Below are 17,383 nucleotides of genomic sequence, written 5' to 3' on the forward strand. Positions count from 1 at the left end.
TCCTTGCTCGTCTTAAACACAAAAGAACAGCTTACAAGAAGTGGAAGATTGGACAAATAACCAGGGAGGAGTATAAAAGTATTGTTCAGGCATGCAGGTGTGAAATCAGGAAGGCCAAATCACACTTGGAGTTGCAGCTAGCCGGAGATGTTAGGAGTAACAAGAAGGGTTTCTTTAGGTATGTTAGCAACAGGAAGAAAGTCAAGGAAAGTGTGGGCCCCTTGCTGAAAGTGTGGGCCCCTAGTGACAGAGGATGTGGAGAAAGCTAGTGTACTCTATGGGTTTTTTGCCTCTCTCTTCACAGACAAGGTCAGCTCCCAGACAGCTGCACTCTGCAGCATGGTATGGGGAGGAGGTGACCAGCTCTCTGTGGAGAAAGAAGTAGTTCGGGGCTATTTAGGAAAGCAGGACGAGCACAAGTCCATGGGGCCGGATGCGCTGCATCCGAGGGTGCTAAAGGAGTTGGTCGATGAGATTGCAGAGCCATTGGCCATTATCTTTGAAAAATCATGGCGATCGGGGGAGGTCCCGGATGACTGGAAAAAAGCTAATGTAGTGCCCATCTTTTAAAAAGGGAAGAAGGAAGATCCAGGGAACTACAGGCCAGTCAGTCTCATCTCAGTCCCTGGAAAAATCATGGAACAGGTCCTCAAGGAATCAATCCTGAACCACTTAAAGGAGGGGAAAGTGATCAGGAACAGTCAGCATGCCTGACTAACCTAATTGCCTTCTATGATGAGATAACCGGCTCTGTGGATGAGGGGAAAGCAGTGGATGTGCTATTTCTGGACTTTAGCAAAGCTTTTGATACAGTCTCCCACAGTATTCTTGCCAGCAAGTTAAAGAAGTCTGGGCTGGGTGAATGGACGGTAAGGTGGATAGAAAACTGGCTAGATGGTCGGGCTCAACGGGTAGTGATCAATGGTTCCATGTCTAGTTGGCAGCCGGTATCAAGTGGAGTGCCCCAAGGGTCGGTGCTGGGGCCGGTTTTCTTCAATATCTTCATTAACGATCTGGAGGATGGTGTGGACTGCACCCTTAGCAAGTTTGCAGATGACACTAAACTGGGAGGAGTGGTTGATACGCTGGAGGGTAGGGCTAGGATACAGAGGGACCTAGACAAATTAGAGGATTGGGCCAAAAGAAATATGATGAGGTTTAACAAGGACAAGTGCAGAGTCCTGCACTTAGGACGGAAGAATCCCATGCACTGCTACAGACTAGGGACCGAATGGCTGGGCAGCAGTTCTGCAGAAAAGGACCTAGGGGTTACGGTGGACGAAAAGCTGAATATGAGTCAACAGTGTGCCCTTGTTGCCAAGAAGGCTAATGGCATTTTGGGTTGTATAAGTAGGGGCATTGCCCTCTACTCAGCACTGGTGAGGCCTCATTTGGAGTACTGTGTCCAGTATTGGGCCCCACACTACAAGAAGGATGTGGATAAATTGGAGAGAGTCCAGTGGAGGGCAACAAAAATGATTAGGGGGCTGGAGCACATGACTTATGAGGAGAGGCTGAGGGAACTGGGATTGTTTAGTCTGCAGAAGAGAAGAATGAGGGGGGATTTGATAGCTGCTTTCAACTACCTGAAAGGGGGTTCCAAAGAGGATGGAGCTCGGCTGTTCTCAGTGGTAGCAGATGACAGAACAAGGAGTAATGGTCTCAAGTTGCAGAGGGGGAGGTTTAGGCTGGATATTAGGAAAAACTTTTTCACTAGTAGGGTGGTGAAGAACTGGAATGGGTTACATAGGGAGGTAGTGGAATCTCCTTCCTTGGAGGTTTTTAAGGTCAGGCTTGACAAAGCCCTGGCTGGGATGATTTAGTTGGGTTTGGTCCTGCTTTGAGCAGGGGGTTGGATTAGATGACCTCCTGAGGTCCCTTCCAACCCTGAGATTCTATGATTCTATGATTCTCTTTTCTTTCAGTCAAATAAACTTTCTTGTATGTTGTTTATGCACAGAACTCTTTCATCCACACTGCATGTTGAATGGGACCCAGATTCTCTTCACACACGCAATGCACCCACTTACATCCCCATAGCGCGGCAGAAAAATCTCTGCAACCACAAGTATCCCAAGTATCCCAAGTATCCCATTCACCCTATAATGGCAGGTTAACCCAGGCACCGGGATTCCCAAGCTGCCTGCCACTCACACAGCCATTCCCCCACAGAGCTCTTCAGGTCTGGGATAGGCACTCAGAGTGTCACAGATAAATACAAGGTGGAACAGATTGTTAAGCATAAGCAGTTAATCCATTTTGCAAGAAACCATGCAAACAGTGGGCAATTAACACCTCTGCAGTCATAGGACAAAGGAGAGTTAGTGGGCTACAGATTGTTGTAATGAGACACAGTATCTCTATTTAGTCCACAATTTTTGGTGTCTAGCAGAGTTATGAATTTAATCCAGAGGTTCTCAGACTGGGGGTTGGGACCCCTCGGGGTGACAAGGTTATTACATGGGGGGGTCATGAGCTGTCAGCCTCCACCCCAAACCCTGCTTTGCCTCCAGCATTTATAATGGTGTTACATACATAAAGTGTTTTTAATTTATGGGTGTGGGGGGTGCACTCAGAGGCTTGCTATGTGAAAGTGGTCACCAGTACAAAAGTTTGAGAACCACTGATTTAAGCTGCCAGGCTCATCTTTTGCAGTGATCGCTTGGTGAGAAGTGTTCACCCACAGGTGACAGGGGGCTTTTGTCTCATCATTTTTCTGTGTGAAATCATTTGAGAGTGTGGTGATTCTCTAGTTTCACCCACATAGTAGTTGTTGGGGCATTTGATGCACTGGATGAGTTACACCACATGTTGTGATAAGCATATGTCAGGTCCATGCATCTTGAAAGGTGTGTTGTGAGGAATATGATCATGATAGTGACAGTAGGGCTGCAGATTTTGCATCTGTTATGGCTGGCTCTGGTGCCACTTTGAGTTGGTGTGTCGTGGTCTGTGGGGAACTTGTTTCTGATGATGATCTGGGTGAGGTTGGTGGATTATTTGAAGGCTAGAAGAGAGGGAGGTTGGGAATATCTTTCCGGATGGGTCCCCACCAAGTATGGGTTGAAATTGTTTGATATCCTGTGGGGTTCCAGTGTGGGGTTGTAAGCAACAACTAATGGTGTACAGTTAGTGGGTTTTTTCCTGTATTAAAATAGGTTCTCTTGCGGAATTAGGGTGGTCCATTACATGATGTGATCTACTTCTCTGGTACCGTGTCCTTGTTTGGTGAAGGCTGTTTTAAGTATCTTAAGGTGTATATCCCAGACCTTCTTCTGAAAGCTTATTCTGTGTTATGTGAGGCCATGGCTGTAGGTAAGAGGTTTCTTGGTGTTTGGCATGGTTGCTGGATCTATGAAGGTATGTGTGGTGATCTGTGGGTTTCTTGTATATAAGTTGTCTGTAGGGCCATTGTTGGAGCTGATTGTGGTGTCCAGGAAGTTGATGCTGGTGCAGGAGTGAATGGTGGTAGTTGCAGTTGTAGTGGAAATCCTGAGGAAGTTTGGGTCATCTGTCCAGAGGATGAACATATCATTAATGTATCTCAGATACATCATCAGTTTCTGGTTACATTTTTCCAGAAATTCTTCCACAAGGTGGCCCATGAAGAAATTTGCATATTGGAGAACCTTCCTAGTACGCATGGCTGTTCCCACAGTTTGGACAAAGTATTTGAATGTAAAATGTTTTGGGTAAGGATGAAATGGATGAGTTTGGTGATGTTTGAGGTGGTCACCTGACAGTTGTTCATTGTCTTGTAGATATTTGAGGCAAGCAGCAATGCCATGGTGAGGAATGTTGGTGTATAGGGAGGTGACTTCCTGATAGGAAGTGTGGTGTTCTGAGAGAGGTTGTTGATGCAGAGTTTCTGGAGCAAGTCGATTGTCCAGGAGTAAACTTGCCCGTTGTCTGGCGAGTGTTTTGAAGATGGTTTCTATGAGTCCCAATAGTCCTTCTGTAAGAATGCCGTGGCCAGATATGATGGGGTATGTTTAGACAAAGCTGAGAATTTGCAAGTTTTCTGAAGCCATAATCTAACACTCGGCTTTTTCCCTGTCTTCAGAGTCTATGAATAAACAATTTATTTATATTGACTATGCTACAGTAAAAAAGCGCATAACAAAAGAACAGAGCTCACAGTACTGGGTACATGGCAATTGCCAAAATACTAATTTGTCAGGCTTCTCACTCTTTTTGGACCACATTTTGCTCCCCCTTATATTAGTGGAGCTTTGGGCAACTTGGGACTGTTCCTTGTAACTGGCCCTCCATCCATCCAAGCCCCTCCTTCATCAGCTGGGATTCACTGAGTTCTGCTACAGAGCTGGAGAGTAACAGCACTGTGAAGGAGACCTTGCATACAAATGAGGTATATTTTAATGGTGCATATGAAGTGTAATTCACTGGAGAGGGCACATGGTGAACTAGAAGACCTATGTTCTGTTCCTCAGCTCTGCCAGTGACCTGCTGTGTGACCCTAGGAAGTCATTTCCCCTCTCTGTGCCTCTATTTCCCCTCTCCCCCTTTATGTTGCCTCTCTGGGGCAGGGGCGGTCTCTCACTGTGTGTATGTGCAGCATCTAGCACAGATGGGGCCTCAGTCTCAGTTGTGGCCAGTAGGAGTGACTCTAAAAGAAATAGCGTATCATTGTGCACAACAAATACGCATCTCTGCGGCTGACAGTGAAGGAAAGTGCCTAGAATGTATTGGTTTTCTGGGTAGGACTGGAAGGGCTAATCACTTCTGCAGTGCACCGACTCCCATGCAAACATGGGCTGCGTCAGCTTTAGCTGTGATTTAGGGCTGTGTCTGGAAACCTTAGCTCTAGTGATAGTGCAATGCACTGGCATCCATGTGCCATATCTCTGATATACGGAAAATACATTCTCAAGGGCTTTGGTTTGCTACAACTGGCTTCTAAATTAACCTCACAGAGACAAACTGCTGGTGCCAGCAGCACCACTAGAACCTCCTGGGTGTGGTGTTCTAGTGGCACTGAGACCACTTAGAGAGAGAGATTGAGTCTGCTCTACAGCCTTAGCTAACAGCCAATTGGCTCTTAGCTCATGCAGTAGAGGCTCATGCACTAAGCTCCAAAAGTCCCAGGTTCAATCATGCCCGCCACCGACCGTGGTCTGTCGGCATTGCATTTGTGAATGGAGGAGGTGGATTTCTCCATGTGACATGCTATTCATCATGGAGGGCAGATTATGGAGATCTGAGAGGCATCTTGCCTTTCCATGATGCAGAAGGGAGTCTGTATGGCATAGAACCTGTTTTTCTCCATGCTGGTTGAGTTTAGACCTGACTTGGTTCAAGAGAGCCTGTGTGGGAGCAGATTCCTCCAGCCGCTGTATAATATGTGTGCAGTGCTCATGTTTTATAGATGTGATGTCAAGCCACGTCCTCGTCTAAGAGAAGGAGAGAGGTGAACTGGGCTAACCAATGGGATAATCCCCTATTCCTGTCATGCAATTTTAAAACAGGCTGGTAAGTTCTGGTTTCTTTTTTTTCTTTTCATGTTCCCTTCCTGGACAGGGAAAGCAGTACACAATTCCAGCCAGTTATGCAAGACTTAACCATGTTGGTGAACTCATGTGCGTGGTTCCATTAGGTCCAATAAGGTGACTTGTGCGAGTGAGCGATCCCTGAAGCGAGTATAGATTTGCACAATGGTGTAAGTAACGCTATACAACAGCCTGCACAGGTACCTAAGACATCCAGGACATGTGTGATTGCTATGATTTCTGGGCATCTCCTAATTGCTGACAGCCTGGTCTGATAACTTCACTGTGTGCGGAGCTCTGGTGACCTTCCCTGGGAGTTCAGCGGGTGGAGTGCATGAGGGTTGGGGCTTTGCCTAGCAATCTGGGCAAGTACCAATACAGTGAGGTGATGCAATGTGCTCTAGTTCTGTGACACCTGCTACAGATAACGCAGTTCTGAGCCTGAGATTGTGACTCTGACTCCTTGGTTCTCCCCATGCTCTGGTGGAAGAAGTAATCTGCACCACCCCTATGCCTGGCACCAATTCCTTCCCCAGCCTGCTGGCCACACACACCTGTATGGGAGAGGCAGTAGCAGACCATTGAAAGTGGTTTCTAGTGAGGGTCCCGCAGGGGTCTGTTCTTGGCCTGCCACTAATTATAATCAGTATCTTTATCAATGACCTGGAAGAACATAAAAAATCATGGCTGGCAAAATGCCCAGATGAGACAAAAATTGATGGAGTGATAAACAATGATGGGGACAGGCACAGACGACTTGTTCCTCCTGATGCTGGGGGGGGGCTCGATCTAAAGGGGGAGGACACGTGACCGCCCCACACGTCTCCTCTGCCCAGTGAACCCCCCCTGCTCTGTGCCCACCAGAGTCACCTGAGGGTGAGGGCTGGCTGTGTCCTTCTCCCACTGCCCCTCCCCCGGTGCGTTTGGCTACTCTCCCTGGCAGCCGGGCCCGGGTGGGGAGTGGGACGGAGCTGCTTCTCATGTGACTGAAGCTGGCCGCTCCGGGTAGCTGACTGTGCAGCGCGACAGCTGCCTGAGAGAGCCTGGCTGGGGCAGCGGCCCCCTCTGCTCCCCGCCTGAGCCCAGCTGCCAGGGACGGGGGCCGAACCAACTGAACACGAGCTTCTGATGCAGGGCTGTAGCTAAAACAGCTAACCGGGTTTTGAAGCAGGAGGATATGAAGTAGGGGCAGAGCAATGATAATACCTCCGTATATGGCATCAGCGACACTCTTCCTGAAATACCGTGTCAACTTCTGACATCCGCACTTTAATGCCTAAAACATCTGCCAAGTCTTCCTGCCAAACACCTCTAAGATCCAGCCTTTCTTCTCCATCCACATGGCTAAAACTCTTACCCAGGCTCTCCTCTTGCATCTCAACTGCTTGCTTCCTCTGTGGCCTGAACCTATTCTGTTGTACCGCTTTCATATCCATTCACAATACTGCAAAGATAACTTCCCTCGCTCATTGCTTTGAGTATGTCACGCTTCTTTTCGTTCCTCGCCTGGCTCCCGCTTCCTTGCTGCATCAAAGTACCTGGCTTCACTTTTAAGGTCCTTCACAGCCAGTCCCTCCCCTGCCTGTCAGCCCTCATATGCTGCTGAGATGCCAGTTCCTGACTCACCTCTGGTAATGATCCCAGCCTTCAACACCCACTGATTCAATTTTCAAATGAGCACTTCTGCACTCTGTCCTCAAGCCACCCCGATATGTGGAGGAGCTCCCCATAAACACCTGCGTGGTCACCATGTTGCCCTGCTTCATCTCACTCCTTAGAACTGTGTGCTGTGATCCATGCAAAACACTCCGTGCCTAGGCTACTGGTGCAGTGGGGCGGTCACTTGTCATGCTGACCTTTATTGTCTCATTGTTACCTGGTGCTCCCACCTGTCTTCTGCTTGGGTTGTCAGCTCTCTGCAGCACAGGCTGCCTCTTATTCTGTGTTTGTAAAACCCCCCGGCACCATGGAGCGCTGGTCCCTGGCTGCAGATACTACACCCTTCACTGCAGCTCTGTCTACATAATTTATCCAAGAGATGGTTAACAGGTGACTAGATGACAGTCTATAAATAGAGGAGAAGATTTCTGAGGTAGAAAGCTTTTTAATCTCCTGGCCAAAGGCATAACATCCAATTGTTGGAAGCTGAAGCTAGATAAATTCAGACTAGAAATATGGCCCAAATGTTAAACAGGGAGGGTTATTAACCTTTGGAACCACTTACTCAGGCATGTAATAAATTCTCCATGACTTGAAGTCTTTAAATGAAGCCTGATGGCTGGGTAAAATTATACATCCTGGTGGTATTCGGGAGATCAGCCCACATGATCACAAGGATCCCTTCTGGCATGTAAAGTGGCTACCTGGAAATGCAGAGGAGTAAGAGGACCCTTTGTGCATCTATGGACCTGAGGAGATGCCCACCTCTAGGCATGCATAGTTTGATAGGTTCTGTGAAGGCCTGCAGTACCCAAAGCGTGCAGCCATTCTGGAAGGTACTTTGTCCATCCATCTGTCTGAGTTGGGGGCTGCTGCCTGGCTGTGCTCAGGGCTGCCTGCTGCCAGTGCATTCCTTCATTGTGCCATGCTGCTTGAGGCCACGAGAGCTGCTGCTCCTGGGCATGCAGGTTGGTGCCGTGAGCCACATCTTGAGGCTACTGTGTGTCCGTCACTCTCCGAGCAGCGGAGTTCCCAGCCCTGGTTCTAACAACCAGGCCCTGCATAACAGTGTTCTGAAAGCTGCAGTTTCTATAAGGCGGAGCTATCAGGGTGACAGCAGAGAGAGGAGAAGGATATTGGTAGATTCTGTGTCACTGTTTCAGTTTGCATTATCCCTAAGCTAATCCTTCCCACACCAATCTATGCAGCTTCGTACCTTACCAAGCCCGTACTTCTGAATGTAGACGAGAACTCTGCTGTTCCTTTCCTGCCTGGCTGAAGCAGCGTGTGGCAGATCTACACCCTGCTCTGTACAAGGTTACCGAACAGGTTCCTATAGCTATTGGCTTGTAGTCAATGGGGACCCCATCCTGAAAGAATTTTTTTCCCAAACCCCCTCTTCTGGCCTTCAAACAACCCCTCCTCCAATCTCTCCAACCTAATAATCAGAAGTGGCTCCCCACAAACCAGGACACACCAACTCAAAGCAGTGCCAGACTTTGCCAGAACAGCAGAGGCAAAACCTGCAGACATCTCTCCATTGCTACAATGTTCAACGCTCTCCACAATACACCTTTCAGGATCCATGGATACTACACATGCCTATCACAACACGTGCTGTATCTCCTCCAGTGCACTATATGTTCCAACAACAACTATGTGGGTGAAATTAGACAATCTGCAGAAAAGGACCTGGGCATTTCAGTGGATGAGAAGCTGAATATGAGTCAATAGTGTGCCCTTGTTGCTAAGAAGGCTAAGGGTATATGGGGCTGCATTAGTAGGAGCATTGTCAGCAGATCGAGGGACTGGTGAGGCCACATCTGGAGTGATGCATCCAGTTTTGGGCTCCCCACTACAGAAAGGATGAGGACAAATTGGAGAGAATCCAGAGGAGGGCAATGTAAATGATCAGGGGGCTGAGGCACATGACTTATGAGGCGAGGCTGAGGGAACTGGATTTATTTAGGCTGTAGAAGAGAAGAGTGAGGGGGGATTTGATAGCCGCTTTCAACTACCTGAAGGGGGGGTTCCAAAGAGGATGGAGCTCGGCTGTTCTCAGTGGTAGCAGATGACAGAACAAGGAGCAATGGTCTCAAATTGCAGTGGAGGAGGTCTAGGTTGGATATTAGGAAACACTATTTCACTAGGGAGGTGGTGGAATCTCCATCCTTTGAGATTTTTAAGGCCTGGCATTACAAAGCCCTGGCTGGGATGATTTAGTTGGGGTTGGTCCTGCTTTGAGCAGGGGGTGGGACTAGATACCTCCTGAGGTCTCTTCCAACCCTGATATTCTATGATTCTTCTATGACTCACTATGCTCTCGAATGATCTCACACAGGAAAATAAGACAAAAATCATCTATCATCTGTGGGTGAACTCTTTTCATGTGGGTGAACTCTTTTCATAAACTGTCTGACCTCTCCATCTTCATCTTCAAAGGAAACCTGCACAACCCTTTCGAAAGACAAGCCTGGAAGCTTAAATTCATAACTCCATTAGGCACCAAAAATCAGGGACTGAACATTGACCCTGGATTTATGGCTTGTTACAGCAATCTGTAACCCACTAACCCCCTCAGTCCTATGACTGCAGAGGTGCTAACAAGCCACTCTACCCTGAATGGTCCCTTTACAATATGTGCTAACTACTTATGCTAAACAATCCGTTCCACCTTGTATTTAGCTGTGATGCATGGAGTACCTTTCCCAGACCAGATGAAGAGCTCTGTGTAAGCTCAACAGCTTGTGTGTCTCACCAAAAGAAGTTGGTTCAATAAAAGATATTCCCTCGCCCACCTTGTATCTTTAATAACATGAGAGTCTGGCAACAAGAGATGGTTTAGAAAAGATATTTGAGAAAGGTGGTGAGCCACTCATACCCTTCAACTTGAAAGCAGCTGCTGTCTAGGCAGAAAATAGCCTGATTCAGCAAAGCACTTAGGCCATGCCAACACTACCACTTATGTTGGCAAAACTTATGTTGCTCAGCGGTGTGAAAAAACACATCTTACAGAAGCAGAGCTGCATCAGTACAGCTGTGCCGCTGTAAGCTCTCTAGTGTAGACATAGCCTTAGAGACATGCTTTAAGTGCTTTGCTAAATCAGATCCGAAGCAATGTGGAGGGACAGCTTCTCCTCCTATGAGGCAGATAAGGTTACGCAAGCAACTTTAATGGCACACTCTATACAAAATAATTTCTCTAATTTACACAGCTGGCAAGGTTGATCCCTGGGAATGGACACTTAGGAAGAGAGAAGATAAATGGTTTCATGCAATGCTAGTCTGTCAATCAACCAGAATTGAGGCTGAAAACATGGTGCAATTGGTAACCTTTTTTGGACCTCATGACCTAACCCTCATGTCATGGGCAAAAAGCAGGGATTCCAGTATTCTTCAGACCCAGGCCTCTTGCTGCTATCGTGCCAGTCTAGAGTTGTTTTTATTTTAATTGAATGGATGCCGTATGGGTGTCTTAGGGTCTGAACGTCCCCCAAGTTTAGGTTTGTTTGGATCGGGGACCCTTTTCTAATGATCAGTGCTGCCGGAACTGCAAAGGGGACTTGTCTGGGAAGAGGTCATTCCTGATAAGAGCTAATGCCCCCACAACATCTGGAGCATTAGGCAAAGAGCAAAAGCTTTGTTTCTAAAGGCTATAACTGCTTTGTTGACCTCCTTTTATAAAATAAATCTTTTCCTACTTTGGCTCATGTGCATGGATATAGAAATTTAAATTCACTGGAACAGAGAGGATGACATCCAGGAGATAAACTGCTTAAAGAGATGCTCTCAAAGGAAGTTGTCATCTAGGTATTTTTAAAACCTTTCCCCAAAAGGGGCCTTATTTTCTGGCACGCCCCAAAACCTTTTTCTGTAACTCCCCCTCTCTCCAAGTTATCCGTGGGCTAGAGGACAAGATGGATGATTTTTGAAAATAGCAGAGTGTCATTCCTCAGGTTGGTAGAAAACCAAGAAACTCTATCCTTATTGTAAAAAAATGACAGCCCATAACAATAAAAAGAGGGTGGTGTTGTGTCGGTAGATGCAGAGGACAAGACTGAGGCACACCATAGTTCCAGGGGCTGGAATCTAATGGGTAGACACTACATATGCAGTCAGTTGTCTAGGGAATATATTGTATTTATATACAGACTATTTCTGCGGGGGTTAGCTGCTATTCTATACAATGAAACTCTCCTCACTGTGGAGAGGAGATTTTTGACTTGGATTATTTTGCATATCTCCCCCTGCAAACTCTGCCAGGCCTTGGCTAACACAGAAAGATCCGCTAGCGCTTGCAGCAGCAGCTCATGCTTTAAGATTCCCTAGGTCCCAGGTTTGACCCCTGCTGCCACAGGGGGCTTCATGTTACATCTACACCCACTCTGCTGCAGCCGGCTCTTTACCCTGCTCACTCTCTCTGCATCTTGCACGCACTGACTAAGGGCACTCTGCCCTCCCCCACCCTCGTTTGCATGTTCAGAAGCCAGCAAGAAGCAGCTGCTGCTGCAACCTGGCTGTTTGGCAGGGAGGTTGGAGTACCAGCCATACCAGTTCTTGTAGACAGACAGGCCTGGCCGTCTCTCCGCACTGGTGTTCTTGTGTATCGGGGTGCTGGAGTTAGAGGTGCTGGGGATGCAGCAGCTTGGAGTGCTTTTCCTCATATATGGGGTTTACAGTTTGGTTCAATGGCGTTCCACACCCCCACTATACAAATTGTTCCAATGTCCCTGTTGTGTATTGCCTCATAGAGCCATTCCAGAGTAGCTCCAGAAATAGCACAGGATCCATAACTACAGCTTTGAGTCTGGCTCTGGGAATAACACACGCTTATTAATTTGTAGTAACACATGGTTCATAATCTCTTTAAATGTACAGTGTTTTTATGTAAAATCATTAAAAAGCTACATAATTAATCAACACATTCCTCATGTTGTCAGGGACATCTGTGCATTTAGAGTGGTATTAGTATTCCAAAGTGACAAACCCATGTGTTAGCGTTCTGCAAAATCCCTAATCCAAGCCGTTCTGTTCTCAATTTCCATTCTATAGCAGTCTGGGTAAGAGGCCACATGCAGTCCCAACACCATTTACAACAGCAGCTGAATTCGTTACCTTGAGGTTATGCCCACAAAGCAGAATTGCTGCTGACTTACCACATCGATTATCTGCAGCAAAGAAAGTTGTAGCTCAACAATAAGAGGTTGGGAATCATTCACTACCGGGCGTTCAAGGCGATTGTAGTTCCTCAACAGTTCTCTATACAGACGCCTTTGGTTTTCACCCTGCTGGGAAACTTTTGGAGGGGAAAAAAAGATGGTGACATAAATCATCCGGCCCGATCAGAAAGTCATTTTATTTTTGAATCCTCCATAGTTTATTTTGATCTTCTAAAACAGAGAAGCAGATTCCCAGAAAGTAAAGACCTCCTCCGGTTTGCCCATATCTAACACATCTTCCATTCTATGGTTTCATAAAACATTGTTCACCGCATGCGTTTCTATCACAGAGCAGCCAAAGAGCTAGAGGTATATAAGCTGGCTAGGAATCTTTAGTGCCACATGACAAAATACGCAGCTGAATCTCTTGACATCTCTCTAAGGCAGGAAATCCCACACAACAAACTGTTTTTAGATTTGGCCATTTCCAGGTGTTTCCTCTTTTTGGGGGGGATAGGGGGTTCAACCATATTTGTGTTTTTAAACAAAACATTTTTAAAAACTATTAGTAGAATTCTGCCTGAATTTGCAAATAGTTCTAGAGCACTGAAAAATGCATTTTTTTAAGGGAAAAACCAGGAGTCAAAGAAACCTTTGCCCAGCTCTGAGTGGCTGCATTGTGAGAGCTGGCATTAGTATGTGTGTTTATCCTATCTAGGATAACTGTGGAGTCCTTGTCATCACTGGGTCTGATTGGGCCAGGACCTCTGTGACCATGCAGTGGTCTTGGCAGTGTTCACAGGGGCTGGGCAGAATTGCAGCCTTTGTTCAGGGGAGGTCATAGAATATGAGGGTCGGAAGGAACCTCAGGAGGTCATCTAGTCCAACCCCCTGCTCAAAGTAGGGTCAGTCCCCAGACAGATTTTTTACCCCCAGTTCCCTAAATGTTCCCCTCAAGGATTGAACTAGCAACGCTGGGTTTAGCAGGCCAATGCTCAAACCACTGAACTAGCCCTCCCCACAAGTGAATGCAGGCTATCGAGATGTTCCTGTAGGGGTGCTGCGGGGGGTGGGAAATAGAGTTATCACTTCACTTCCCCATGTGCTAACTAGCACACCTGGCTTCCCTGAAGTCAATGCCCAAATTCCCACTGATTTTCATTGGGGCCAGAATTTCATACCAGGGGTATAGCAGCTAACAGAGTAGAGCTGTGGGAGGTGTTATTTCTGTCAACGCCTTCCCTGCTGCCCCTCAACACAGGCCTGTGCCAATCAAGCACAGTCTAGCCCCATAGAAACGGCTGATCCTTCTGAAAATCCTACAGCTCTTTACTTCGATAATCTGCATAGCCTCAACTGCCATATTATGGAATGAAGTGGGGTTTTTTAAGTCCTTGTACTGGTTTTTTAACATCTACTTTCCTTGGGTGCTCCTCATTCGTATGTTATGAGACAGCGTAAATGGAAGCACCAATCTATCTTCTGAGAGTCATTCATAGTTTTGTATACCTCCACCATATCCTCCTCCCAGTTTCATTTGTTTCTAATCTGTGAAGTCTTTCCAGACCTCTAATTTCCTTTGCTGTTTTTCACTCTGGATCTTTTCTCTTTCTGCTAGCAGTGCAAATCTTCTTCTTTTTTGAGTTAGTATGACCAGAATGAAGCGCAACATTCGAGGGGAGGGGGCTCCATTGATTTGTACAATGGCATTACAATAATTTCAGTATTGTACTTATACCCTGATCCTGCAAAGACTGAGCCCTGTGTGTAAATTAGTTTCACTGGGACTATTCATCGTCATAAGGGTACATCAATACATTAAAGATTATGAGGCACTTGGACACTAAGATAATGGCGGCCACATAAGTATCTAAGGCCTGTCTACACTGGTGGGGGCGGGATCGATCTAAGTTACACAACTTCTGCTATGTGAATAATGTACCTGAAGTGGACGTACTTAGATCGACTTACCGTGGTGTCTTCACCGCGGTGAGTCGACAGCTTCCACTTCCCCGTCGACTCCGCCTGCGCCTCTCATGGCGGTTGAGTACAGGAGTCAACGGGAGAGCACTCGGATTGATTTATCGCGTCTAGACTAGATGCTATAAATCGACCCCCGCTGGATCGACCACTGCCCGCCGATCCAGCAGGTAGTGTAGACATACCCTAAAATTGATAAATCTTTGCAGGGCTGATGTCATAGAATGCAAACTCTTCGGGACAGGGACTGAATTTTCATTCTACGAGGTATCAGGACCTAGCACAATAGGGGCTCAATCCCAGACTGGGGCCTCTGGGCTCTATTGCAGTACAAATTAATAAATAACGATCATGATAATTCTCTAGTCTTAGTGCAGTGTAACTCCTTGGCTGCTTTTTTGATGATCACTGCACATTGAGCAGATCTTTTCATTGAGCTGTCAGCAATGAGACTAGGGCTTGTTCCTGAGTGATTACAGCTAATGTCTTTTATTGGCAATCCAAATAAATTATGTCAGCCTGTGATCCTTTATCCAATTTTTTGTTAACATGCTCAAAGAATCCTAGCAGACTGGAATCACAGCTTTATTTACAAATGCCATGCCTGTTTAAGCCAGCAATATCATGTACTCTTATACATCTATCGTTAATTATTGTTCCAATTAATTTATCTGACGCTGAGGTAAGGGAATCACAACAGAGTCTCTGCTCTGTATTTCCTAGAATCTCCCCTAAGGTGGTGTTTTTTTGTTTTGTTTTTTGAGAGGTACACCTGCTGCACTCCTCTGTAGTAGCTGACTGAGAGAGTATATAGCTGCTTCATTCAAGAGTTCTGCAGGAACACAAGATGATATCCTATGGGCCTGGTGAGCTATTGTAATTTAAATTGTCAGATTGCATCTCTCTCTCTTATGGTTGCCACCTCAGTCTTGGACAGTCCCACAGCTTCATTGCCTGAAAAGACTAGTTCAGAGTTAGATATCTGTGGTGAACAGCTGTGCAAAGAGATTGTTTGTTTAGCTTCTGTGTCATGTTTGGAATACTCTGATTCTCTTACCCGTAGCTCAGCAAACCCACTGACTTTCTTGCAAGTTGCCATCTTCTGATATGCTTGAAAAATATCTTATTTGGTTCACATGTCTTTGTCTATTTTCTTCTCAAATTCACTCTTAACTGCCTAACTTACATTTTACCTGCCATTACATAAGTTCCCTTCTATTGGCTTCACCTAAGCTGTATTTTTCATTTTTTTGAAGTTTTCCTCTAAGGTTTCAATAAACTCTTGGGCCTTACCATGTGCCTGTCCATTCTATCTTGTTCCCATTGTTTAGGGATAAGCATGACTCTGATTATGATTGCATAAGTGCTTACAGTCAGAGTGGAAGCTTCTCACTTTTTTTGTCTCCTTAGCTTCGTTTAAACTGGCTTGTGTTTCCCCCTCCCTGTCCCCCAAAAGGTGTCCTATGTTAGTGTTTGAAAATCCCTCTAGCCACAACAATGTAGACTGTACTACCATTGTGGTCCTGTATCTTCATTAAACCAAGCTCTCCTGTGTATTACTTAGGACAGAGTCAAACATATCCTCTCCTCCTGCATCCTCCAGACCTAGCTGTTCCAGGAAGCAATTCTTTATGGGGTTGAGAAATTTCTTCTCAAAACTGTGCCTGTTAATATTTTGGCTGCTGAAGTCCTCCATTATTATACAATGTTGTGTCCTCTCTCAATGTTGCACCATTGCTGGCACCCACTCAACTTGGAGACCAGCAACATATCCCAGCTATTATATAGCCCATTGTGTTGGGATTTGTAGCCATATGTTTGTGCGCATTTCATTTTTTATCTATGAAATTATGTAAATCTCCATGCAATTTGGAGCCTGCAGGCTCCTGGCGAATTGCCAAGGCAGCTGTTGGTGTCACAAATGGTTGGCCTGTCTAATCAGGCTGTCATCTCTTTTTGTTGCAGTAATCTCTGAGCAGAAAGCGAGGTGAGATAGGGGGCAGATTAAAATATATTTTTTTAGAAAAATTAGACCAGCATAGACTTAAAATACTCAGTGCTTCGGTCACCAGGGAGATGATTGGTTTTCTCTCTTTCTAAAGCCCTGAAAACTCCATGGTGTGAGCTAAATTTTGGCATTTTTCTATAACAGGAGGTTGTAACTTCTGGTTCTGGGGACTGGTAGTGAGATGCAGGGAGATTCTTCTCTCAAACAAAAATATGGCCCCTGGTCTTCGGGACTGAATCTTTTTTCCACTGGCCAGTATGAAATTGCATCCAAAATAACTATTCGAAGAATGGTAAAGTTGAAAGTATATTGCTCAAAAGTGATGCCAGACATGAGGTGAAACCATCATTCACTTCCCTTGTGCAGATGCATTGTGGTACAATCTTGCCTCACATGACACAGGAAGTGTGTAGCAGAACCAGGAATAGAAGCAAGAGCTCTTAGGTCCTGGTCAAGGGTCTATAAGCACAAGAAAATGGCCTCTTTCACTCTCCATTGTAATCAGGCAAGGGTGCTATGGAAAATGTGATTATGTAATTAAAGACTGTATCGTAATGCATACTCACAAGGGGGCTGATTTCAAGTTGTACAGTCAACCTTAAATCTGGCATCTCCTGGCATTACAATGTTTGACTTTGCAACCTTAATGGCCTTTAACATAGGGGTTTTTTTTAAATACAATTTTTTTATAATAAAGAAAGCTGTAAAACAGTAATACCATTATATAGAACCACATTGACACCTGCCTGGGTTATTATCAGGATCTGAATGCAGGACTTTTAGATATACAACACAGACTGCTACCATTTGAGACAAAGGAGTAACTGGTAGCAGTAGTAGGTTGTTATCCTATATGTGGACTAGCCTTTGTGGGGTGGGGAATACAGTACACATTATACTAGTGCTTTACTTAGCCATTTCCCAGACCAGCAGTAGAACAGCCTGAATCAGAATTTCTGGGTCCTGATCTTGGCTTTTTCTGTGCGGTGTGCTTACCAAGCACATCAGTTTGCCCTGTTCTTTCTATAAGGTTGAGTGGGTGGGACTATAGTCTGCCATATTATATGTGC

General features: G+C 45.9%; 1 protein-coding gene across 1 annotated transcript in view; it reads right to left on the reverse strand.

Moving 5' to 3' along the window:
* Window positions 1–17,383, reverse strand: part of LOC123372882 (neuronal acetylcholine receptor subunit alpha-7-like) — a 131,839-nt gene that overhangs the window by 90,214 nt on the left and 24,242 nt on the right. The window contains exon 2 of the mRNA XM_045021458.1: window positions 12,323–12,462. Coding sequence (XP_044877393.1) covers window positions 12,323–12,462 — 140 coding nt within the window. The remainder of the gene's footprint in view (window positions 1–12,322; window positions 12,463–17,383) is intronic.

This window comes from Mauremys mutica, chromosome 6 (assembly GCF_020497125.1).
Source record: "Mauremys mutica isolate MM-2020 ecotype Southern chromosome 6, ASM2049712v1, whole genome shotgun sequence".
Classification (NCBI taxonomy): domain Eukaryota; kingdom Metazoa; phylum Chordata; order Testudines; family Geoemydidae; genus Mauremys; species Mauremys mutica.